Source organism: Sapajus apella, unplaced genomic scaffold (assembly GCF_009761245.1).
Source record: "Sapajus apella isolate SASKATOON/1434 unplaced genomic scaffold, GSC_monkey_1.0 scaffold52, whole genome shotgun sequence".
NCBI lineage: Eukaryota > Metazoa > Chordata > Mammalia > Primates > Cebidae > Sapajus > Sapajus apella.
The window spans coordinates 1092203-1120069 of record NW_022436992.1 but is presented as its reverse complement, the minus strand read 5'-3'; the positions used below and the strand labels follow the sequence as shown (position 1 = coordinate 1120069).

At 39.4% G+C, this 27867-nt stretch overlaps 1 protein-coding gene across 1 annotated transcript in view; it reads left to right on the top strand.

The window, feature by feature from the left end:
• Positions 1–17860: 17860 nt before the first annotated feature.
• TACR1 (tachykinin receptor 1) overlaps positions 17861–27867 on the top strand; it is a 140607-nt gene continuing 130600 nt past the window's right edge. The window contains exon 1 of the mRNA XM_032243456.1: positions 17861–18827. Within this exon, the coding sequence (XP_032099347.1) occupies positions 18439–18827 (389 nt within the window). The 5' untranslated portion in view covers positions 17861–18438. The remainder of the gene's footprint in view (positions 18828–27867) is intronic.

Here is a 27867-nt window from a genome sequence, read left to right as displayed (position 1 = left end):
CAGTCAGCCTGCCTAAACAAAAATCCCTGGTTTTTATTGAGAATAAAAACCTAGAAATAAAGTCACTGGATTAAAGTGATAAGTATTGTTTTAAGGATAATGTCAAATTATCCTCTAGAGAGTTTATCAATTTATACCTTTGCCAGCAAGGATTTGATGCCAAAGCCCTAGTAATAACATCCATCCGCCTAGGGTTCCTTATATACATCTGTCATTCAGTAACATGGGATCTAATAGGCGATTGGTCCAGGATTTGAGGATGTTGGTTTCCAGCCATTTGTTTCTTTGTATCAGGAAATAAGACACAAAGAAATAAGACCAGAAATCAAGTGTTTACAATTTATCAACGTAAGTTGTTAGACTTGGCATTATACAGTTTTCTCTCTTATTTTTTAAATCTGTTACCGTAGGTATGTATTTATATGCATAGTTTGGTTTATTTGGATTTTTTCTTTATTTCTTAAAATTTTAATCAGAAGTTTTATTTCAAAAATTCTGTATATAATAAATGATATTAAACAGAACCATTTTTGGAGGAAATTTAAATTTTTTATGTTTTTGGAAGAAAAGAACAATTATTGAGTTAAGAAATTCTGCTTCTAAAAGAACTCTAATTGAACCAATTTATTTATTTAATACTCTGTGTTTTAGAAAGAAGTGACAGCATATGAAAATATTAGTTAATACTGAGCTCTTTCTGTCAAATGTAATGTATATAAAAGACACATCTAAATATATATGTTCATAGCTCTAATCTAGGGACATCACACTGGAGCTATAAATCCTGGGAAATAGAAGTGAAAACAAAACCATAATTAACATATTTATTAATGTTTCATCTACCCTGTATACATTAGCTAGAATCTTAGTCTTTAAAAGGCATGCCTGTTTTTTTTGTTTTATTCCTCCTTTCTCTTCCACTTTTCAAAGAAACATTCAGACTCTTTTGCTTACTCTGCATCTTCCTCAACTTTTCATATATACTCTTCTTTCTCAGATAGATACACTAAAATGCATTTATCCTCCACTCATGCTGTTATCAGTTTCCATCTCAAAAACTCATAGTAGCCACATCCCAATACAGATTTCAGTGGACCTAGTGCATCTGCTCCCTTTTGTGCTCCACCCCCACCCCCATCCTAATAACAGCTTCTTTTCTTGCAATTACCACTTAAATCTCAATCGGTTCAGCTAAAATAAAATAATTTGTTTAAGGCTGTTTCTGGGTACTTTCTTATCTAAAACTTACGCAGACAATCCCTAGGTCATTTACTCTCTAAAAGCATGCTGATGCCTCTCTGGCCCTCTAATAAATAAAGCTTTGCGTAGGAGATCTTCAGACAGACCACAGCCTCTGTCCCTACTCTGGCTGAGCAGACCACACTGCTGTCCACACCACCTCCAATACAGAAGAGTGTCTCTGCTCAGTATGTAAACACCTTGCAGAACAAGGATCTGTGTGGAAAATGGCTGGAGTGAGATAAATGTTTCTTGGTGAGAGGAATAATATTCACATACAGTTATAATCTCAGTCAATGCTCATGTTATACATTAGAAGTGCTGACAAAAGGTCAAACAGGGTGCCTACACATAAAGCAGGTAGAGCAGTTCTGGCATATATAAACACTGTTTAAGTGCCAGCTGCCCTTCTCTTCTTCCCCTGGCTTTTTGTTATTACTATTAATTTTTATTCCTGTTTTGTGTTGGGAAGATTTACAGTTTGATGTTTTCTGTTCTGTTGCTGCCATCCAACCTCATACCACCTTCCTGAAATCAACTATTTTTATGCAAATCAATCCAGTTTAATACAAACATATTGATCATCCACTTGAGTAAAGTACTGTATGGAAGAAGACACTACAAAATGAATAGTTGAATAACATGGTTCCTGCCCTGGGAACTATAATCTAGTTTGAAAGTGACATAATGCACACCAGACAGTTTATCTTACGAAAGGATGGATAAGGAAGGGAGCCGGTGACTGATAGTAACTCATCAACTCTGCAGATGGAAGAAGGTAATGCCTCCACATCCGGCTTATGAGGACCTGAACATAGCTGCCATCACTATCCCTGCCAATGTTGTCTCTCATCATCCAAGTGGCTTCAGCACTTCGGGACATATAGACATAAGTGGGCCATGAGAGCTCTGTTGGAGGGTTGGGCTGAGAGAATGACAGAACGGGGCAGGACTTCCTCTGGCAGGCTGGGCATTGACAGGAGATCAGCATGGGGACCCAGAGGGAGGACCAAGGCAGAGGAGCCTGGTAGGATGTGGCAGTCAAAACATCTTACGTACCCCATACATATGTACACCTACTATGTACCCACAAACATTAAAAATCATAACAAATAAGTAAAATAAAATTGAGGGGAAATTTTTTTAAAATCTGAGAATGGGAGTGGCCATCTGCCCCATGGTGGACCAGGGTGACTCCTTACTATCCAAAAGGCCTAGAGGGAGAAGTAAGAATAAATTAGGTCTCTCTGGCCCTGAGGCAAGGAAATGAAAGGCATGAGTCTTTCTGGAGATATCCCAACAGAAGTCTGATAACCTGCCAGCTTCTTGATTCAAGTAAGTGAGAGAAGGGGAAAGAACTAACTCTAACACTAATCCCTCCACTTTTTTAATGACCTGGGGAATTCCTTAATGTCCACTGTCCAGATGTGAGCCCTGGTGACCCTATAAGGAAAATAGCAACTATATCTTAATTATGCATAATTCTGCAATGAACATGGAAATACAGCTATCTCTTCAACATAGTGATTTCATTTATTTGGATAAATATTCAGAGATGGAATTGCTGGATCATATGGTAGTTCTATTTTTAATTTTTTGAGAAAACTCCATACTATTTTTCATAAATGCTGTACTATTTATATTCTCATCAACAGTGCACAAGGATTCCCTCTGAATCACAATTGTCAAAATATGGAATCAACCTAAGTGTCCATCAATGAATGAATAAAAAAAATTATGGCATGTGTATGCATGTACACATATGGTGTGTGTGCATGTGTATGTATGTATGTGTGTATATACACAAAATGGAATGAAATGTTATTCGGCCTTTAAAAAGAAAGAAATCCTTCCAGGTTCATCCATGTTGCCATTTGCAACAACATGGATGAACCTGGAAGACATTGCGTTAAGTGAAATAAGCCAAGCACAGAAAGAAAAATATCACATTGTATTAGTCCGTTTTCACACTGCTGAAAAAGACATACCTGAGACTGGGCAATTTACAAAAGAAAGAGGTTTAATTGGACTTGCAGTTCCACATGGCTGGGGAAACTAACAATCATGGCAGAAGGCCAGAAGGAGCAAGTCCCATCTTATGTGGATGGCAGCAGGCAAAGAGGGAATGAGGAAGACTCAAAAGTGGAAACTCCTGATAAAAACATCAAATCTATTGGGACTTATTCACTACCATGAGAACAGTATGTGGGAAATTGCCCCCATGATTCAGTTATCTCCCACCAGATCCCTTGTGGGAACTATGGGAATATAATGCAAAATGAGATTTGGGTTGGGACACAGGACAAAACCATATCACACATGATTTCACTTATATGTAGAATCTAAAAAAGTTGAATTCACAGAAATATATAGTAGAATGATGGTTACCAGGGGCTGGGCATGGAGAGATGTGGTCAAAGGCTACAAAGTTTTGGTTAAATAAGAGTCATAAGTTCTGAAGATCTATTGTACAATATGGTAACTATAGTTAATAGTAATGTACTGTACACTTGAAAATTGCTAAGAGAGGAGACCTTAAATTTAAAAAATGATAAATATGTGAGGCAATTAATATGTTAATTAGCTTGGTTTAATTACTGCACAATGTATGCATGTATCAGAACATCATCACACTGTACCTTATATACAATAAAAAAACAAAATGAAAAGAAAAAAAAGGAAAGAAAATAGCAACCTAAGCAAGGGTACCTCCTAAGAGAGAGCTCCTGAAAGAGCTCAAAGAACAGCTGAGCAAAACATAAGAATAAGATGTGTCCTTTAGGAGACTCACAGTGCAGAAAAAGTAAAACATGATCTTCAGAAACTAAACAAGAACTTTTGGCTAAAATATTCAGTAGCTGTATTGAAAGACCCAAAGGAATGGCTTAGAAGATCAAATGCAATAAATATTTTTGAGTACAAAGCAGAAACATAAAAAAAGATAGAAGCCATGAGAAATTTTTTAACACTTATAGAATTGCTTTCAATATTTTTTATGGCAAACTATTTTCAAAAAATACACTTTACATTGAAACCCTGCACACAAAGGGAAGTCATGAAAATGAAAGGTTTACAAAACGATAATTACCCTTATTGTATCTGTTATGCATTCTGACATCTTCTAGTTTGTGCTATATTATTTTTTTAAGTGCTAGTCACCACCAGGAGGTCAGGAATAGTTTTGGTTTTGTTTGTTTGTTTGTTTTAAGACGGAGTCTCATCCTGTTGCCTAGGCTGGAGTGCAGTAGCGTGATCTCAACTCACTGCAACCTTCACCTCCTAGGTTCAAATTATTCTCCTCCCTCAGCCTCCCGAGTAGCTGGGATTACAGGTGTCCGCCACCATGCCCAGCTAATAATTTTTGTATTTTTAGTAGAAATGTGGTTTCACCATGTTGGTCAGGTTGGTCTCGAAATCCTGACCTCATGATTCGCCCACCTAGGCCTCTCAAAGTGCTGGGATTACTGGTGTGAGCCACTGCGCCCAGCCAGGAATAGTTTTTGAAACATCCAGAGAATGTATGCAGGAGACATAGCGTCTCAACAATAAAATTCCCAAAGGAGAAAAACAGGACGAATGAAGAAGAGGTAATCATCAAAAAACACTAAAGGAATATTTCTTTGAGATGAAGAAAGGACTCACCTAGTTTCATGCTGGATTTAAAATAAAAGACATATTTCCAAAACTTGCTTGATGATAAGAGTGATTCAGGGGACTTGTTAAAAACACAGATTGCTGAGCCCCCAGCCAAGACCTACTAAATCACAATTTTCAAGGGAACATAATAATGTTTATTTAATAATCACCTCAAGAGCTTTATATCATCTGAGAATTTGGAAAACACTAAACCTATTTTAAGGTCCTTAAACTTGAATGTGCCTATAAATCAATGAAATGCAGATTCTGGTTGAGTAGTTCTGGATCTGTTCAAGAATTTGCATTTCCAACTAGTTCCTGGTAATGCCAGTGCTGCTGGTTCAGGGATTAGGACTGAAATCATTTCTGGCTATAGTTAAAGATGAGATGCTTCTAACTTTACTTTTTTATACAAAACACTGATTCTAAAACCCAATCAAGAGAGAAAAGTAAAGAAAAAAATCTATACACCAATTTCACATAGAGAAATAGATGCAAAAATTCAAAATAAAGCATTAGCAAGTTGAATCTAGCAATATATCAAAGGAATGGCATAGCCTCTGACCATGCAGAATTTATGCCAGGAATGCAAAGGTGGATTAGTATTAGGGTCACTACTGGAAAGTAGATCCACTTAATCCATTATGTCAGCAAATTAGTGGAAAAAGTTATACAATCATCAACAAATTATGCAAAAGGCACTTAAAAGAAATAGCAAGACATTTCTATTAATACTTCAAAGTAAAAAATAAAGTAGAAAGAAACTATATAAACATAAAGAATTTTTAGTAAATTTAACAAGAAATATTATTCTAAATGGTAAAAAAAGAAAGAAAGAAAGAAAACTAAAGCAGCATTAATTTAAATTTAGGACCTATACAGAAATACCTGGTATCTGTTTTTTGAGACAGAGTTTAGCTCTTGTTGTATGTTTGTAGAGACAGGGTTTCACCATGTTGGCCAGGCTGGTCTCAAACTCCTGACCTCAGGTGATCCACCTGCCTCAGCCTCCCAAAGTGTGGGGATTACAGGTGTGAGCTACTGTGCCCGGCCCTTGGTATCATTTTTAATTTAACATTGTCTTGGTAGGTAAAGGAAATTCAATGAGACAAGAAAGTGCTAATTATGTGCTTGAAAACTAAGGAAACTCAAAAAAACACTAGAATAAATTTAAAAGTTAGTAAAATGGCTAGGCTATACAGTATATACATATATACATAAACACACACAGACATATACACAGAAATCAATAGCTTTGATCTAACAAAGAAAGGGAAAAAAGTATTTCATTTACAATAGAAACAGAACCCACAAAATACATGGAAATTAAGTTAAAAGACTAGAACTATTTTAGTCAACATTATAAAATCATTTTTGAAAGACATAAAATAAGACCTGAAGCAATAGGCATATCATGTTCCTAGAAGAAAAAAATTAATATCAAAAATAGAAATTTTGTCAAAATTAACAAGTAACTTTCAGACAATTTCAATTAGAATACTAAAACTAAGGTAGTTTAGTCCCCTAAAATCTTCCGGAAATGAAGCCAGTCGACTGGCTTGGGTTTTAATTGAATAAAAAATATTCAAGTTTAAATGTGATTCCCAGAAATAGAAAACAAAGCATGAAATGAGCACTCAGGTGAACTTGTCTTATTAAATATCAGAATCTTTATTCCTGTAATAGTCAGGATGAGTTATTGCATGGCAAGTAACAAATTAATCCAAAACTCTGGTGCCTTAACACAACAAAAGTTTATTTCTTGCTCATGCTACATGTATGTAATGATTTGACAGGGGCCTGTGCCACACAGTCACTTGGCAGTTCAAAGTATTGATAGAGACTTTCCATCGTAGCTGGATCATTTGGAACAAGGGACTTGGCAGTGGAAACAGAATACGTGAACTAGTTTCTCTCTCTCTCTCTCTCTCCCTCCCCCCACCCCCATACACACACACACACACACACACACACACACACACACACACACACACATTTTTATGCTTCAGACTAGAAGTGACACACATCATTTCCACTCACAACCTATTGGACTGAATTAGTCACATGGCTCTGCCTGATTGCAAGGAATAGAAAAAGTAAGAAATTATGTGGTATATATAGCATTGCCATAGGAATAGAAAAATAAATCAGTAGGATAACTGGAGAATATAAATATTAAATCATATATGTTTGAAAACTTAATCTTTGACATGAATAATGGTTTAATTCACTAAGAAAATGAATGCAGCTGTCAAAACCAGTTAACCACATGAAAGAAAATGAAAGCAAATATTTTAATTTCCTTTTAGTCATATACAATAACAAACTCTAGGTGAATTAATGGTCTATTCACCTAGATTATATGCAAATAAATATAATAATTATATGCAAAAATTAAAAAAAATAAGAAACCACCAAGAAAATATAGGACACTATGGAAAAAAAGTCATACTGGAAAAGCTAAATGCTATTAGCTATTAAAACAAATATGACTACATAAAAATTGTGTAAGTTTTTGTGACAAACACATCAATTCATGAAAGAAATAATGGCATTAGAAATAAATATTTGTAATATTTATGACAGGCAAAGTATTTATATCTGGAAATATACACAGAACACTTAGGGAAAAAAATGGCTAGAAAGCAATCCAATAGAAAAATGGCAAGAGATGGGAATAAACAATCTATAGACCAGAAAATCCAAGTAATTGAAAATCAAATTTTCTAGTAGTCAGAAAAATGATCACTCTACCATAACAGTGTTATAATATTTTATAGCCAACAGACTGATAACACTAACAAGCCCAGTAACTGGAGTAGATGTGGGGAAAGGATAATTTAATTGCTAGTAAAATACATAGATTGCCTTTTTGAAAGGAAAACCGGCAACATTTAAATACAAATAGAGCCCTGCCACACTGCCACTGCCACTGGCATGAGCACACACAGGAACACTACAACCCTTCTCCCCCTGGTATCCCGCCACAGCCTATACACATGCACCCAGCTACACTGATGTGGCTGCTGGCACGTGCAAGTAAGCATGGATCCCACTGCCACTGCCCCAGTGAAGCACTTTAGCCAGCACCACTCATCAGAGTGTTGTGGCCAATGAAACTGAGAACACCTCAGCCCCCCCAGTGCAGAAGGTTCTTAACCTTAAGCGACCAGAGAACAAAGCCAGAAGACTTCTTCCAGCCGGGCACGGTGGCTTACGCCTGTAATCCCAGCACTTTGGGAGGCCGAGGTGGGTGGATCACTTGAGGCCAGGGGTTTGAGACCAGCTTGGCCAACATGGTGAAACCCCGTCTCTTAAAAAAAAAAAAAGGATTAGAGAATGCAGCCCAAGAGTGCTAAGCTGAACCTTATCTTCCTAAATCTTCCAGAAATTAATCCAGTAGACTGAACCCAGCTTACACCAAAATCAAACCTCCAAGGGCATCAAAGAAGAGAAAAGCAAAATATCACTTCCAAAGGATAGCAACTTCAAAGACTGAAGAAACATCAGCTCACACAGATGAGAAAGAACCAGCACAAGAACTTGGACAAATCAAAAAGCCAGAGTGTCTTCTTACCTCCAAACAATAGCATTAGTTTCCCAGAAATTGTTCTTAACCAGGCTGAAATGACAGAAATATAATTCAGAATATGGATAGGAACCCAGATCATGGAGATTCAGGAGGAAGTTGAAACCCAATCCAATGAATCTAAGGAATATATTAAGACAACATGAAGGATTAAATGGCCATTTTAAGAAAGAACCAAACTGATCTGATGGAGCTGAAAATCTTACTTCAAGAATTTCACAATACAATCACAAGTATTAACAGCAGAACTGACTATGCTGAGGAAAAAAATTAAGAGCTTGAACATTGATTCTCCAAAATAACTCAGTCAGACAAAAATAAAGAAAAAAGAATATGGAAGAATGGACAAAATCCCCCAAGAAATATGGGATTATGTAAAGAAACCAAATCTACAATTTATTGGCATCCTCGAAAGAGACAGAGAAAGCAAACAACCTGGAAAACATATTTGAGGATATCGTTCATAAAAATTTCCTGAACCTTGCCAGAGAGGCCAACATTCAAATTCAGAGAATGCAGAGAACCGCTGTGAGATATTATACAAGATGACCATCCCCAAGGCACATAATCATCAGATTCCACAGGGTTGAGTAGAGTGGCAGATAGGAGGCAGGACTAACATTTAGCTCCCACTTGGATAGACACAGCAGTGTGTGGAGACTCATACCATGAACTTTCGCTCCAAGAACTACTGCAGGAACATATCAGGAAAGCCAAGAGAATCCACAGACCCCTTTGAAAGAGGCAGCTTGACGCTGCAGGCCCCATGAGATAGCTGAAAAACTGTGAGTGTCCCAAGTTTGTAAGGGGAAACATTCACCCCCAAACACACATCCTCACTGGGAAAACTGAAAGTCCAGATCACAGCAGGAGTATTTGACCTTACCTGAAGCTGAAACAGATTTAGAGAGCCGATCAATGCAATACCACCTCGCTCCCGCAAGAATGTCCATAATCAAAAAATAATAGATATTGGGCCAGGCGCAGTGGCTCATGCATGTAATTCCAACACTTTGGGAGGCCAAGGCATCTGGATCATCTGAGGTCAGGAGTTCAAGACCAGCCTGGCCAACATGGTGAAATCCCGTTTCTTCTGAAAAAAAAACAAAAATTAGCCAGGTGTGGTGGCATGCACCTGTAGTCCCAGCTACTAGGGAGGCTGAGGCAGGAAAATAGCTTGAACTCAAGAGGTGGAAGTTGCAGTGAGCTGAGATCATGCCAGTTACTCCAGCCTGGGCAACAGAGCAAACCTCTGGTCTCCAAAAATCCTAGTACTACTACTACTGCTAATAGATGTTGGCATGGATGGGCATAGAGAGAACACTTTTACACTGCTGGTGGGAACATAAACTAGTACAACCATTATGGAAAAGAGTGTGAACATTTTTTAAATAACTAAAAATAGATTTATCATTTGATCCAGCAATCCCATTACTGGGTATCTACCCAGAGGAAAATAAGTCATGATATAAAAAAATTTTTGCAATTGCAAAATGTGAAACCAGCCCAAATGCCCATCAATCAATGAGTGGATAAAGAAACTGTTATATGTATGTATATATATATATAATATATACATGCACACACACACGTATGTATATATGTGTGTGTACATATATATATATATATATATATATAAAAAATAGAATATTACTCAGCCATAAAAAGGAATGAATTAATGGCATTCACAGTAACCTGGATAGGATTGAAGACCATTATTCTAAGTGAAGTAACTCAGGAGTGGAAAATCAACATCTATTAGAGGCCCATCTCACATGCAATGACACCCATAGGCTCAAAGTAAAGGGATGGAGAAAGATCTACCAAGCAAAGGAAAACAGAAAAAAAGCATGGATTGCTATCCTAGTTTCAGACAAAAGTCTGAAAACTTATTTATATTGCTATCCTAGTTTCAGACAAAAGTCTGAAAATTTATATATATATATATATATATATATATAAAACCTTATATATCCTATATATATAAAATTTCTCATATATATGAACAAGAAGATCTATTGTTCTCATATATATATATATATATATATACACACACACACACATATGTATGCATCACAAGAGCACTCAAATTCATAAAACAAGTTCTTAGAAACTTATGAAAGATTTAGATAGTCACACAATAATGGTGAGAGACATCAACACCCCACTGTCAGTATTAGACAAATCATCAAGGCTGAAAACTAACAAAGGTATTTGGAACCTGAACTGGACATTTGATCAACTGGAACTAACAGAACTCTCCATCCCAAAACAACAGAATTTACATTTTTCTTAACTGTACATGGCACATGCTCTAAAATTGATCACACAATAATCAATAAAACAATCCTCAGCAAATTAAAAACCAAAAACAAAGTTATACCAACCACACTCCTGAACCACAGCTAAACAAAAATAGAAATATGTACTTTAAAAATTGCTCAAAACCATACAATTTCATGGAAATTAAACAACTTTCTCCTGAATGACTTTTGGTACAATGAAAATGACAATGTACAATTGTCATTTGGTATGACAATGAAATGACAATGTCATTTGATATAATGACAATCAAGAAATTCTTTAAAAACAAAAAGAATAGAGATAAAACATACCAGAATCTCTAGGCACAGCTAAGGCAGTGTTAAAAGGGAAGTTCATAGCACTAAACACCCACATGAAAAAGAAAGACCTCAAATTACACCTAACATCACACCTAGAGGAACTAGCAAACAAACTCCCAAACCAGACGAAGGCAAGAAATAACCAAAAGCAGAGCTGAATTAAAGGAAATTGAGACATGAAAAATCATACAAAAGATTGAGTCCAGGAGTTGGTTCTTCAAAAGTAATATGGGTAGACTACTATCTAGACTAACAAGAAAAAAGGAGGGTGGGAGATGAAAAAAAAAAAACACACACACACAATCATAAATAACAAAGGAAATGTTACCACTAACCCTGTAGAAATAAAATTTACCAAAAAAAACCCCGTCAGACACTACTATGAACACCTCTATGCATACAAGCTATAAAATCTAGACAAAATGAGTAAATTCCTGGAAACACATAACCTTTCAAGATTGGACCAAGAAGAAATTGAATCCCTAAACAGACTAATGAATTCTGAAATTGAATCAGCAGTAAAAAGCCTATCAATCAGAAAAAGCCTAGGACCAGATGGATTCACAGCCAAATTCTGCCAGATGTATGAAGCAGAGCTGGTACCATTCCTCCTGAAACTATTCCCAAAAAATTGAGGATGAGGGACTTCCTAACTCATTCTATGAGGCCAGCATCATTCAGATACTAAAACCTGGCAGAGACACAACAAAAAAAGAGAATTTCAGACTAATAACCTAAATGAACATTGATGCAAAAATCCTCAACAAAATACTAGCAAACCCAGTTCAGCAGCACATCAAAAAACTAATCCACCAAGATCAAGTAGGCTTTATTCCTGGGATGCAAAGTTGGTTTAACATATGCAAATCAATAAATGTGATTCATCACATAAAGAAAACTAAAAACAAAAACCACGATTGTCTCAATAGATGAACAAAAGGCTCTTGATAAAATTCAACATCCCTTCATGTTAAACCCCTCAGCAAACTAGGTATTGAAGGAAAAGACCTTAAAACAATAAGAGGCATCTATGACAAACCCATAGCCAATATCATACTGAATGGGGAAAACTGAAAGCATTCCCCTAAAGAACCAGAACAAGACAAAGATGCCCATTGTCACCACTCTTAGTCAACATAGCACTGAATGTCCTAGCCAGAGCTATTGGGCAAGAGAAATAAATAGGAGACATTCACATAGGAAAAGAGGTAGTCAAACTATCTCTGTTTGCAGATGATACCTATAAAACCCCATAGTCTCTGCTCAAAAGCTCTTAGATCTGATAAATAATTCAATTCAGCAAAGTATCAGGATACAAAATCAATGTACAAAATCAGTAACATTTCTATATACTAACCACATCAAAGCTGAGAGCCAAATGAAGAATTCAATCTATTCAACAATAGCCACAAAAAGAATAAAATACCTGGGTATGCAACTAACCAAGGAGGTGAAATATCTTTACAAGAATCTCTACAACAAAACACTGCTCAAAGAAATCAGAGATGGCACAAACAAATGAAATGGCATTCCATGCTGATAGATACGAAGAATCAGTATTGCCAAAATGGTCAACTACTCAAAGAAATTTACAGATTAAATGTTATTCCTATCAAACAATCAATAACATTCTTTGAAAAACTAGAAAAACAATTTTAAAATTCCTGTGCAACCAAAAAAGAGCCTGAATAGCCAAAGCAATTCTAAGCAAAATGGACAAAGCTAGAAACATCACATATCTGACTTCAAACTATTTTACAAGGTTACAGTAACCAAAACAGCATACCACTGGTACAAAAACAGACACATAGACCATTGGAACAGAATAGAGAGCCCAGTAATAATGTCATACACCTATAATTATCTGATCTTTGACAAAGCCAACAAAAACAAGTGATGGAGAAAGGACTTCCTATTCAATAAATGGGGCTGGGTTAACTGGCTAGCCATATGCAGAATATTGAAACTGGACCACTTCCTCATGCCATATACAAAAATTAACTCAAGATGTACTAAAGACTTAAATGTAAAACTATAAAAACCCTGGAAGATAACCTAGGAAATATCATTCTACACGTAGACCCTGGCAAAGATTTCACAATAAAGATGCCAAAAGCAATTGCAACACAAACAAAAATTGACAAATAGAACCTAATTAAACTAAAGAGCTTCTGCACGGCAAAAGAAACTATCAACAGAGCAAATGAACAACTTACAGAATGGGAAAAAATACTTGCAAACTATGCATCTAACAAAGGTCTAATATCCAAAATCTATAGAGAACTTAAATTAACAAGCAAAAAAACAACAACCACATTAAAAAGTAAGCAAAGGACATGAATAGACACTTTTCAAAAGAAGACATACCCATGGCCAACAACCATATGAAAAAGTATGCAACATCAATCATCATTAGAGAAATGCATATCAAAACTTCAGTGAGATACCATCACATATTAGTCAGAATGGCTATTGTTAAGAAGTCAAAAAGTAAAAGATGCTGGTAAGATTTCAGAGAAAAGGGAACATGTATACACTGCTAGTGGGAATGTAAATTAGATCAGTCATTGTAGAAAACAGTATGGCAATTTCTCAAAGAACTTAAAAGAGAATTACCCATTTGACCCAGCAATCCCATTATAGGGCATATACCCAAAGGGATATAAATTGTTCTACCATAAAGACACATGCACTGATATGTTTATTGAAGCAACTAGTCACAGTAGCAAAGACATGGAATCAGCCTAAATATCTATGAATGGCACATTGCATGAAGAAATGTGGTATATATACCCATGTAAATGGAATACTCTGCAGCCATAAAAAAAAAAAAAAAAAAAAGAACAAGATCGTGTCCTTTGCAGCAACATGGATGGAGCTGGAGGCCATTATTCTAAGCAAACTGAAGCAGGAACAGAAAACAAAATACTGCATATTCTCACTTATAACGCTGAGGACATACGGACACTGGGGTCTACTTGTGGATGGAGGGAGGGAGGAGGGTGAGGATAAAAAAAATAACAAAATAATCTATGCACCAAATCCCTGTGATGCACAGTTACTCCTGCACATATTATTCCTGAACCCAAAATAAAAGATTTTTAAAATGTGTGCTGGTGTCTGTGTATGTGTATATACATGGGCAAATTACAAACAATTCATGTTTTGCTTTAAAAAGTAATATATAAAGTTGGTATAGGCTCTTAGTCATTTCTACAAAATATAGTAAATACTTCAAAGAAATAAAACTTTTAAACTTTAAAAAAATAAATAAATAAAAATAGAAACACATAGCATATATATGCATATGCATAGGAATATAAATATAATCCACTTCCCAGCAATTCCGGTTTGAATCTACTCCCATAGAAAGAAAACACCAGGTTGTAGAGAATGTTTATTGTTACATTGCCTTTAGTGGCAAAAACTGGAAACAAAAAGTTTATTTTCATGAAGAGGGAATTGAATGTATAAATTATGCTGTATCCATAACATAGGAATAATATTTAGCCATTGAACAAAATTAGTTAAATCTATACCTGTTGACTCTGAAACAGCTGGGCGAAGTTTAGAGTGAGAAAAACAAAATGCAGACAACAATGAAAGTCCTATATTTGCATTTACATGTGTGCATATTACTTATGTTTGTATTTCTATCTAGAGAGTATTAAAGAGTCTGGACAAATAAGGAAGGATTTATACTCCATTGTTAACAGGATTTACTTTAAGATGGGTGGTTCTGTGTTGGGTGTCAAGGAAGATGTTCAGTGAAAAGAGGAACCAAGGAGGGGAAAGGATAAGAAAACAAAAGAATATCAACTCTTGGAGGGAAATAGCATGAATAGAATTTTATCTACACATTTGGGCAAAGTTGTAGGGGGGAAATTCATTACTTTATAGATGGGTGATGCTAGATAAGATCTCTCCTCATATCATGGGTATGAACCAAAAACACCTTCTGCTACTGTATAGCTGAGGCTTTCTTTTCTCAATTGTGAACCCATCAAACCATCATGAATATGCTTTTTTTTTTTAAGAAGAGAAACTAACTTTGACAAGTCCTAAGTACTCCTAAGATATGGCTACCAGCTATGAAAAACCCAGAGCAGAAAGGAAAGCAACCCAAGCCAGATTCATCAACACACCACGGTGCAAATACGCCTACCCGAAGGCCAGGGTAAGGAATGTAGTTGTCCCAGTGCCTGGCACCAGTTCCACAATTTGAAGTGGCCTTGGACTGGGACACAGGCCTCAGAGTTAGCGCCGAAGCTGTGCAGGATGGAAACGGGGAGGGAAGGCGGGCTGACCTGCGCTTCAGTCCCTATGCAAACCTGAAAGGGGAACAGAGAGAAGAACTCCTGATGCCACCCTGGCCGGCTCTGACCTGTAGGTTCATAGGTGGGCAGTCACTGTGGGACTTTAAGCAGAGTGACAAGGTTTGACTTATAAAACTTTCCCCTAAAATATTCACCTGCTTTCCTCAACTTTTTCCCATCCTAACTCATTCTTCAGGCTTCTTTGTGGATGAGATTTTCTTCCATTTGTATGGATACCCCTCATTGTCTGGGTTAGGTGGCCTCTCTCTTCTCCCCTCACTCAAGGCTTAGTCCCTTTGGTCATCATAAGATGCCCCTTTTGTCTAGTTAATTGCTGCTTCTTTCTCTTTCACCTGTAAGTGCTCGTTCACCCCCAAACTCAGTGCCCAGCACAGTACCTACTTCAAAATATCAACTTGCTGTACTAATGGAGGCTAAATGGATCAATGTTTATACTTTTTAGCTATTTCATATTTATTTTATATTTAGCTTTTATTACATATTACATATTTAGATTTTATTAGATTAGCTTTCTTTTTCTCCCCTAACCACTGAGTAAAGTTTCTTTTGAAAACATCAACCTGGCTCCAATGGACAGGGAGAAAGAAGAAAAGATAACGTTAAATAGCTTGGAAGGAAAATTAAAGATAGAGAAAGCCTCTCTCTCTCTCTCTCTCTCTCTCTCTCTCTCTCTCTCTCTCTCTCTCACACACACACACACACACACACACACACACACACATCTCTATCTCTCCCGCTCCCCGCCCCGTTTCCCAATCCTCTCTCTATCAGCTCTTTGAGATGGTGGAGGCCACAAGGAGAGATCCAAGGTGGAGGAGGCGTTCCGTTCCACAAAGAAGACCTCCTGTGCAGCGGCTCCAAATACAGCGGCGCCGTTCTCTTCAAGGCATTCCTGGAGTTTTCTATACAGTGTTTACGGGTACCTAGGAGAACCTGGCAAAGCAAGGTGCGGTTCGTATATACGCTAAAATCCCATGCTCTGACAAAACCACAGTGAACCGGCAGATTCCCCGCCCCGGCGTGGGATCCAAATTTAGCCCGGCATTAAGTGTGCAGTACATTTCCCAGCTTTAAAGCCTTCCCGAGAGATGCTTTGCGCGCTCGCGGTACCAATGCGTAAACGCCGCTCCCGGGAGGGCGCGAGCTTGCGCCAACTCCAACCTGCGCGCGAGTCTTTACTGCCCGTCCGCGCTCGCGTCCCACAGCTCCGAGTCCCCGCAGTGAAAGGAGGGGACAGGCACAAGGGTGGATGGGCCTCTGAGGACTCGCGGGATTCAGTTTTCCCCGGAACTCGAAAGGCCTGCAGCAGTCTGGCGGGAACACGCTGCGGAGCTCGGCCCCCATCGGCTTCTCCAAAAGGGTTCAGACGGACTGTAGAGTCCTTCCCCTGCCTCCTCCCACTGCCTGGCACCAGTTCTACCGTTTAAAGTGGTCTTGGACTGATACACGAGGCCTCAACATCAGAAGAGGAAGGCAGGATGGAGATGGGGAGAGAGGGCGGGCTGACCTGTCCTCCAGCCCCTATGCAAACCTGGAAGGGGAACAGGGAGAAGAACCACTGATGCCACCCCCGGCCCGGCTCTGGGCTGCCAGGTCCCCTGGAGGCAAACGCAGCGCCGCAGTGGATGCTGGCAGAGAGCCCAGAGCCGCGCGTCTGCGCGGCATGCTGCCTGAGTGTGGCTCCTGCGCTCATCAAGCTTCGCAGGGAGCTCAACCCCGTCCCCAGTGCTTGCGCAGAGGCTCCTCCAGAGGCGTCAGATGGAGGGCTCAAATGGAGCTTCTGAAACGAGGGGCCACGTCACCAGGGTGGCTGAGGAAAGTGTCCTCAAAGCTTAGAGTCTGTCACTTCCCAGGGGAATCGGCTCGCCCGGGAAAGGATAGATGTTTTGCGGGAGTGTTTCCTAAACGCAATCTCAGGAAAGTTGTTTTCGGGACACCTGGACCAGGGAGTAGTCGCCTCTCGCCTCTCTGTAGCTGGAGCGCGGCCCGGAGCGCAGCGCTGGCACGTCGCCCCCACACTTGCCGGTTTCCCATTGCCACAGGCAGGCCTCCTCTGCAGAGCTGTCGCAGGGCTTTCGCAGGGCTCTGGGCTTCCCTCCCTGGACGCCCGCTCCAGCTGTTTCCCAAATCCTTCCTTCCCCTCCAACACCTCTAGGGCGACCGCGATTCCAGCTGCAGACGGCATCTGTCTCAGTTACTTCCAGGCTGCCTACTGCCCCCTCGCGGAGTGCGTGGGGCCCCCGGCTTGCAGACTCCCACGGCAAGTAGCAAGTAGCAAAAGGCGTGGTAGCTGCGGCGGAGTGAGACAGTTGCCAACAGCTGGCGCAGCTGCCGCGCTGCCCACCGGGACTGGCGAGTACGCAGCCCCAGGTACTGCCCCTTCCCCGTGACGTCTCTGCAGCGGGTTATAAAAGCCTCGTGCGCAGCTAACTCCAGAGCTGAGCAACCCGAATGGAAAGGTGCCCGCGAAACTGCAGGAGGCTGCAGCAGCAGCAGAAGCGAAGGAAAAAATCTCCAGCTGGACACGGAGCTCCAGAATCCTGGCCATAGACTCAGAACTTTTACAGGTCGCGCTGCGATGGGCCCCCACTTCGCTCCTAAATCCTCACGCAGCACAGGACTTTGCCTTTCCCGGCGCACGAAGGGGAAATAGGAGTTGCAGGCAGCAGCAGGTGCATAAAGGCGGGGGTCTCTTGGTTCCTAGAACCGTGACCAGTGGAATTTCTTTCCCTTTTTCAGTTTAATTCAAGAAAGATGCTGTCTCCAGACTTCTGAACTCAAATGCCTCCTAAGGCTTGAAAGTGGAGGAATTCAGAGACACCGCGGCCAGGCAGGCAGTGCATCCAGAAGCGTTTATATTGTGAGCGCCAGTTCAGCTTTCGAAAAGAGTGCTGCCCAGAAAAAGCCTTCCACCCTCCTGTCTGGCTTAAACAGGACCAGGCGCCAGCTACAGGACTCTGCTGCAGGGCGGGTGGTGTGTACAGATAGTAGGGCTTTAACGCCTAGCTTCGAAATGGATAACGTCCTCCCGGTGGACTCAGACCTCTCTCCAAACATCTCCACTAACACCTCGGAACCCAATCAGTTCGTGCAACCAGCCTGGCAAATTGTCCTTTGGGCAGCTGCCTACACGGTCATCGTGGTGACTTCTGTAGTGGGCAACGTGGTAGTGATGTGGATCATCTTAGCCCACAAAAGAATGAGGACAGTGACCAACTATTTCCTGGTGAACCTAGCCTTCGCGGAGGCCTCCATGGCTGCATTCAATACAGTGGTGAACTTCACCTATGCTGTCCACAACGAATGGTACTACGGCCTGTTCTACTGCAAGTTCCACAACTTCTTTCCCATCGCTGCTGTCTTCGCCAGTATCTACTCCATGACGGCTGTGGCCTTTGATAGGTGAGGTTAGCCTTTGTGAAAAGGCAAGAAAGTGCTCCTAGATGACCATGGCATTGCTATGAGGTTTGGGGCTGGATTAGGGGTCCAGGGGAAGATTAGCTACCTGTGTTCTGAGGATTTTTTAGACTGATAGTCAACTGAGTCTGTTGTTGATAGGGAACTTCATCTTATCTAGTTCAACTTTTTTCTCCTCTTTTTTACCCATCACTAATCTCCCTTCCTTACAACACACACCCCCTTTTTCTTCATTTAAGTCCCCTTTCTTCATCTCTTCTCCACTCATCTGCCTGACACTTTCAACTTCTGCTTTGCTCCTTTCCATGTGTTCCTTCTCCCCTTTACCCTTAGACAATACCTAGGGCTTGGTCAAAGGACTAGACCCTGGATGGGGCTTTGCAAATTCCTCCAGCCCTCTTATTATATCAGACAGTCTCTTGTTGCCTTCATGTTTTAAGTACACCTAGAAGATTCTGGGACTTTCTGCTCCTACTGCAACTCTCCGTTTTGTCTTTTTTTTTTTTTTTTTTAATGTGAAAGATCATTTCATCAGTATCATAAGACACTCAGAATTCTAATTCAGTTTACTCTGCTGATGCTAGGAATTCCACAGGTAGAGATCCAGGGAGCTTACCCAAGAGGCTTTCTAAATTTCTCCTGCAATGTAAAATTTATGTGTTTAGCTTGTCCCTATTCACGGAGAAACATGCTTGGCAAAGGCATTCCAGAGGTCTTCCTTTCCTGCAACCAACAGGTTAGGGTTTCTGAAGCTGATTGAAAGTGAAAAGGCTGGCATTTTCAAACACTGGGGCTGGTATTCTGGAATGAATGGCTCTTCAGGCAGCAGGATGGAAAATTGATTATTGAAGCACAGGTCTATTGGTATTATCTCTTTTGTGAGTATCTTAGATCTCCAGTGTGTATGTCTCTGTGTGCACAGGGGTTAAATGTTTACCTGGGATGTGAAAATATGTTAAAACATCTACCACTGTGATTTAAAAATGGATTCTTTTGATGTTCTTCCTGAAATAACTGAATGCGAGAAACCCAAAGAAGAGCTAGGAGAAAACTTCAAAAATATTTCCAAACAACTAACCCTCTTTGCATAAAAATTGTTTATAACTTGCAATTTATTTGAAGTCTTTTTCAGCTTCTGTAGTCAATGAACACTTTTAAAATCAGGGAAATCTTCTTTTCCATCCTTTGCAGTGGTGTCCAAATGCTGATGTATTAGTTCCATGTACATCTCTCTTGTGCTTACTATATTGTGTGTAAAGCAGCTCTTATGTGCTTACTATGCTGTGTGCAAAGCAAATTGTGGAAAATCATTAGATTTTAAATGTAGTTGGTAAACCAATTATTCAAAGTGGTAGTGAAATGAATTATTTTGCAAATTTATCTTATGTGCTACACTGATTTTCAAATATTTGATTTGCTGATAGTGAGGTACACCTGTAAATCTTTCTGCATTGACATGCTCCTTTAATCTCACGACAGCTTCCTTAAACTTAAAGAAGCCAATAGCATGATATATAAGTGAATATCAGGGTAGTGAAACCTGATGCTATTTCAGCCTTACACAAACTCTCATGATGCTCCCTAAATTAGAGAAGAAGATTTTGGGGTTGTTTTTTTTTTCATTTTTTTTCACTGCACTGGGGATTTGACCAAGGAATACGTGTCAGTCAGTGTGAGCTGGAACATTCAGTAGCTGATGGAGCACCAGCAGACAGCTCTCTCTCCTTTTGGCTTACACAGAAACATGTTCTGCAGCCCTGATGTTTCCTCTGGAACTTAGAAGTTTAGGGGTGGGCATCAGAGTCAGAGTATTCACAGTGAATTGGGCAGAGAGCCAGACTTCAACTCCATTGTTGTTTTTCTTTAGGTAACCATCTCAGAGCCCTGACCCTCTGTGATACTTGCTCAGTCAAATCAAAAGGTCTCAGGTGCCAGAGCTCTAGGAAATGACAGCATCAGGGAATGTCACCATGTTTCCAACATACAAATACAGCCCAGGGAGGTTATCAATGGCATGCTCAAGATTAGAATTCAAGGTAGAATTAGGGATGAGACTTCAGGTCTCTGTCTCCAAGTCTGCCAAGTGCTCCTTCTGTTTTTCCTTGCTCAGCCTGGTGGGCACACTATAAACTCATCCCCTCGGGTCCTCTGATGAATGTATTTCCTGCAGGTGTAGTCATCCATTCTCTCCCAAGAATGGGTTAGAAAGAAAGGAGACTTTAAGTTCTCTCCCTGTAAGTTATCTCTCCTTTCTCCAGCATGGAAATGCAGACTTAGAGGAAATGTAAAATTAGCTGTTTGTATATTCCTTAAATTTTTAACAGACAACCTTTGAATCAAGTCTTTAAAACTAACAGCAATGTGGTTTCCCTGATTGTAAAATTAAACCTGTTCCCTGCATAGGACTTGGGAAATACGAAGAACACAAAAATCCAATAACCCTTACCTAATCTACCAACAGCAACACCTGCTAACATTTGAACTTCTCTTTTATGACTATTTCACTTTCTATATAATTTTGTAACCTACATTTTTCCATTGGTATTAATGAAAGACATTAATAACACCTTCCTGTGTTATTCAAAGGTTTTCAGAAATGTAATATTAATGGCTTCATATTATTCTATTATGTCATATGCTATTATTATTTATGTAGTCATTTCTCACCTATTGTGTAGTTAGGCGATTTCTTGATTTTTGCTATTATAATTAATAATCTAAAAAATATTTATATATGATCATTTTGTTTTGCCTTCTTAATTATTTTCTTAGCAAAGAGCCCAATAAGTAGAATTACTACATCAAATAAAATGAATTTTTAAAAAGCTATATCCTCATTTTAAAGGATTTTTAAAGGAATTGTTGGGTCAAACTATCTTGGGATACTTTGCCAAATTTCCTATTAGAACGAAAATGTATGCAGAGAAAAAACTTCAGCGGCAGATTTTTCCAGCAAATGGTGCAGTGGAGGCAGAAAGAGAGAGGAGACAAGGGACAGGAAGAAAAGGGAGGGGGAGGGAAGGGGAGAGAAGAAGGGAGGAAAGGGAAGAAAAGCGGGAGGTGGGAAAGGGATAGGAGAGGGGAAGGGGAGGGAAAAGATATCTCATTCAGAAAAAAATTTATTTTTTGAAGGCCAAGGTTACCTAGAATTTTAAAACATTTTTGAGACAAATACAGGTAAATAACATCAGGTTTCCCTCTATCTAAATGCCAAAAGAAATACCAGGGATTTTAGCTATTGAAACTCTATAATTTCTCTGACTTGGAATTTAAAAATTCTTTACAACTGTAAAACTAAAAGGCATATATGATGTTTCATGAAATTTGAAGATGGGGGGCACAGAGAGGTGATGATTCCCCCTTCAATGCCCTCATTCCCCTCAGCCCCGTTTTCAGGAGTTGGGGACAATTATTGGTTCTATTGTGATGTTCTGGCAAGCACTGTGAAACAGAATCTAAGAAGGGAGCAGGGGAAGGGAGGCAATCCCCAAGCCCTGCAGGGAGCTGGGGAATGGGCTACAGGTATTAGAAACCATGTGCGCAACAGGGAGGCTTAGACAAGCACTGGCCTGCTGTCATTGCTTCTCTACCTGGTAGAGGCAAGTATAATTTCAGAAATTGAAAGATAATGGTTGCTCACTCAGACTCCAAATGGAGATGGTCTCTCTGAGACCAAAAAATATAGTTGCCCAGAGAGAGTAATGATTGAGGGTGAAAGAGGAATTGAGTTCTCTGAGAGACCTGATAAAGTAAAAGAGGAAACTAGAATGAAAACATGCATAAATCACAAAAGCTTTGCCCTGAACTCTGGTGTCTACCCGTTCTGTCCCAGCCATATTTAGCTACCAATTTAAATATCCTGCTTTCCCAGTCTTTATTAGATCTGCAGTCTGTCCTTGAACTTTACCTTTTTGGCTGTACTGGAATCACATTGTTTATCTCAAAGCAGTCTTCCTCTCCCCACCTAGAGGGGGAATTAAATTCCAGGATCCTTTGCACTAATTCAGATGGCCCTGGAAACCCATTACCACTCACTGCCATGATGCTATGTGTGGCCATTCACTAGAAGCCCAGTGGCCACAACTGGCCCTGTCTTTTCCAATGTCAGCACTGATGTGGATCAAAATGGAGTTTGTTATGTCATAGACGGGTCCTTTAGATTTCAGGACCTTTCCTAGAGAGGTTTGATGCCCACCTCCTCTCTGGAGCTACCTCATTACACTCGCCACATTTCCTCCCTAACTCCTGGGAGCCTGCAGTGTCCTGAATGGTCAAGGGTGTTACTTTTTTAAAAAACTGGCGGAAGTCATAGTTTCAATTGGACACCAGTAAAGAATAATTGTCAACATAAAAGCACATGGTACAAGCGCAAGACATTGTTACTATTATTGTTGCTGAATTAGAATGAGGATCATGAGACAGAAACACTATCAAACTTAGACAAAGATATTCAGTCTATCAAGCGTTGATGCCGTCAAGGTAAGGTGACGTTTCTTAACTCACAGCCGTGTTTCTTCCCTCAAAAGGCTATATATATGGGCAAATAAGACTGATTCAGAGGTAACTAAAATATAAAATATTAAATAAAATGTTTCACATAGGTTGGACAGGTATATCCTACAGGAGACAAGAGGAGGGACATCCTGCCCAGCAGTGATAAATGATCAAGGAAGACCTCAGCACAGGGCAATTGAGTTGGGCCTTGAAGATTAGATAAAATTTTTAAACAAGATGATAAAAAGAAAAGAAAAGAAAAGAAATGAACTTTCAGGTAGAAGTTGTATGACAGAAGCATGGAAGTCAAATGTTGCAAAGTGCTTTGGGTTAATGACAGACTAATTCAACTGAAGTGGAGTTGCCTGGAAGAAAATGAGAATATGTTGAACTTGATGTGAAAATATAATGATTAGTTGGAATGCCTGACAAGAAACTTGAGAATGGAGGTTAGAAAATGACAAGCCAGGAATCAGAGACAGAATGGTAAGAGGAAATAAAATTAGATGGCAATGAAGGGAATGGCCTTTTTTCTCATCCATCCATCCATCAAATCCCTGTTGAGCACTTACTGTGTGCCATATTCTGAGACAGTAAGACATTGCCTTTGCCATTGTGCTCTCAGTCCTTTGGAGATTAACAAGGTCACTAACAGCATATAATCTACTGCAATCAATGCCATGCAGAGGTAGCAGAGTTGGAGCAGAGAACTACCCTTGGGAATATGGGAAAGACTTCCTGGTAAAAGGAGAAGGAGGAGAGAGAGGGCAATATGGGAGAGAGGAGGGAAGGGGAGAGAAAAGAGAAAGAGGAGACAGAATGGAAGAGGATGAAGAGAAAGAAGAGGAGGAAAAGGACAAAGAGGAAGAGGGGCAGCAAGGCACAGGGAAATGAATGTGGAGTTTTGTTTTTTAATTAACTTCAAGAACCCTGGTTGGAAATACTCATAATAATTTATTAATATTCGCCATTTGGAAACTAGAAAGGAGATTTTATGTTAACAAAATTGATAATGGTAGCTTTTATTTATGTTCCCTCCAATCCATTATCTCATTTAATCCTCATGATGCCAGTGAGGTTTCTATTTTGACCTTGCAAGAGTGATGGTAAACAATTTCTTTTAGCATTGTCCTCCCACTCTCCACCCCATCACAGCTTGGAGACCCATGCAATTTGCTTTAATGTGCCTTAGACATCTGCCTACATGCTCCTGCCCCGGGTGGCTTTTGGATGACATTTCATTTAAGGAAAACAGTCATTGGAGACAGAAAAGCAATGTAAGATTCCTATCACACAAGAGAAAATATTACAGGCCTTTCTGACAATTTTCCACCCAAATAAAAATTCAACCCCACAACTTTCCAAACAGGACCGTTGTAAGAGTACCAAACTCGGCTTAAATATTCAACTCCATTTTTCCCATTTGTTAAATTCAATAAATTATTAAATCATCACAAAATTCTTTGAATTTCATTTTCTTGAAATGAAATCTGCCTCTTTGGTTTCGGACTGTTCCTACTGGTGTCAGGCCTCTTCCATGTAGCAGGCTTCCCAGTAAGTATAAGGATAAGATATTAGGCTTATATTTATCTTGAAGCATCTGCCCTCTGGTTAACTGTCCCAAGTTCCTCAAATTTGCCATCCTCATTCGTCTCCACTGGTTATTTTCATTTGTTAATGGTCCTCTTAAAAGGAGATGACTAATACTGACTTACCTTACTACCATCACCCTGTCTAGGACCACCTGCTGTAGGACTGGCATCCTCCCTAGTGACCTTGTTGTCCTCTTTGACTTAGCTCAGTGCTTATACTAAGAAGCTTCCCTTGACCTGTAAGTCTAGCTGAGGTATCCTTATATTTCCACAGCATTTATCCCATGGTGTTGTAGCTGACTGTACCTTGTTGATCTCTCCCACACCTCCCTGATCACTAGACTGCAATCTCCATGAAAACAGGGACCCCCTTGTTGGGTTTCCTGTTCCCAGCACTTATCCAAGTGGCTGGCATGGAATAGGTACTCATTAAAATGTGTGCATTGTGAGCAAACTAACCATGCTTCTCTTCTGCACACATCAGCCAAAATTGGAAAACCAGACCCAATGCCTCAAGCAGACCCTAAAGCCCACCTATGATGCTGTGCCTTGATGCAAAAGAAAAACTGGGTCAAATTTCTGCCTACCATAAAAGCTTGTTACGAAATAGAATGCTTTTGATTCAGAACCCCCTGTTCTAGAATAACCATGGCTTCTAACTCACACTTACCTCTTCCACACTCCAGTTCATTGAGCCCCACAGGATACCTGACCCACACCCTGCCACCTGCAACAGGTATTGTGCCCCAGGAAAATACTTCCTATTGGAGGAGGTGCATATCATTTCCATCATACCTCCAGTCTACCCAGACATACTGGAAACTCAGAGAGATGAAAATATTAAGCACCTCCTCCATTTTATGAGCCCCTCTCTGGCCTAACTGCTGTGAACCCACTGGATTTTTGTCTAACACCCCCCACTAGCAGCGAAAAGTGCACTCTCCCCTTTACTTGTCCTTCCTGAGGTGAAACCAGTGGAAACTTACCCTCCACCCAGCCCTCCAAGTCCTGCATCCACAGTAGTTGTATGATTGTTCACACCATGTTAAAATACCATAGACTGGGGAAAATTACAGCGTGCAGTGGTGGATGTGAGGTCCTATGTATGTGAGACAGACTGGGGAACTGGCTTACATTGCCCCAGACTTTCCTCTTACCGCCTTGAAAGCCTTCAATTCAACCTCAGTGAAAGGGGAAATATGAGGCTCTCTGGATGAGGAGCACCAAGGGTGAAGAGGTGCTTTAGTGATGGTCTTGAGACATACTCATAAGCATGAGTTTTAATACAGCATATGAACTGCTCAAGGAAATTTGTCTAAGCAGCCATGGGCCTGATCCCCTGCCCTTCTCTTGTGTAATCCTTAATCTACTTTCCAATTCAGCTTTATCACTATGTTTAATATTTGGGATTCCACGGTGAGTGCCTTTCATGTCCTTTGTATGAGCATGCCCTTTAAAAACCATACTCCTAGCCTTTGGCAGTAGAATGGAGTATAGGAAAGAGCCCAGGCTATGGGTCCCAGTGCTGGTTCTACCACTTACTAGCTGTGGGAACATAGGCACTATGTGGGCCTCCAGTTTCCTCAACTGATAAAATGGATATGATGAAACTTGCCTTGTAGAATACTGTTGGAAGGAGAGAGAGGAAATATTTGAAAAGCCCCTAGCTTATTGCCTGAAAACCACTAAAATATCAGTTAATAGAAATTAACATTATGCTCTGTAGTATCACAATCATATCCTTTGTACATATCCATTCCTGTCTCAGCCTCCTCCTGGATTCCTTCTATATTAAGTACAATAGCTACAAGGTAAAACATTTATGTTCTTCCTCCTAAAGACTGTAGTTTAAAACTATCCTGATTGGGTCAGCAAATCTCTTGCTAAATGCTTTTTAGCATTCTTTCCATCTTTGGAAATATACACCCAGTCTACCAGTAGTCGGTCATTTGGATATTGTATATTGCGGTCCAGAAATCCCAAATGTTCTCTTTTATTCCATCCCCTAAACATTCATTTCCAATCCTTTATGTCCCAAAGTCACCATCCTTACATGGAGAGAGCACCATTTGTTTAATGTCTGAATGAGAATATGTTCATTGCAAAATGCTCTTATACCTGTGTGAGTTTTAACTGATATTCAATTTGTTGAAGCTACAGTGTTTTTTAGCCTTTAAATATGTCTTGCAAATATGGAAGTTTTTTATAAATCTAGTTTGGATGTGTTAAAGTGTTAAACATTCATTTTCCTTTGTCCTTTGACTAAAGCTCAATTAATTTTTAAACATGAGATAAAATATTTCCAACTAAATATTTGAACACCTTTTCAAACTTAAATCAATCTTACATATTTTTGATTAGTCACAATTTTTTAATAAGCTTAACAAATCAAATAATTTTTAAAAATGTAAACAGTATTTATAAACTTGATTAATTAAATTCCTCTAACTATACTCACAAATTGGACACATCTGGCTTTCTTAAAATCTTCAAATCCCTAACAGGAAGACTTACAAATAGAAGAAACAAAATCTTTCTCAGGACTTACTTAGCTCTTGTGAAAATAACAAATCAAAACTTCTAAATTTAGCATACAAATTATCTTAAAGCATTTCAACCTCCTGAGAATTTAACTGATAATTTCAGTGAATGAGGTTCTCCTGAGCATCCAAACATTGACTACAAAATTAATTCATTAATTCCTCCTAAATGTTACAGTCAAAACTGCACATCTGGTAAGTCAAATTCTCTAATATATCAGATTCTTATTTTCAGCAACTTAAAAGTAAATCACATACAAAGCAATGTATATTGATCACAAAACTCACTACTGCACATGCACTCCTTACATAGAAGTATCATTTCTTTATTGCCTATTTGCTTTTTAAAAATGCCTTCTTAGGGTTACAAGGTCATACAAACAGAAGTGGCAGGATAGT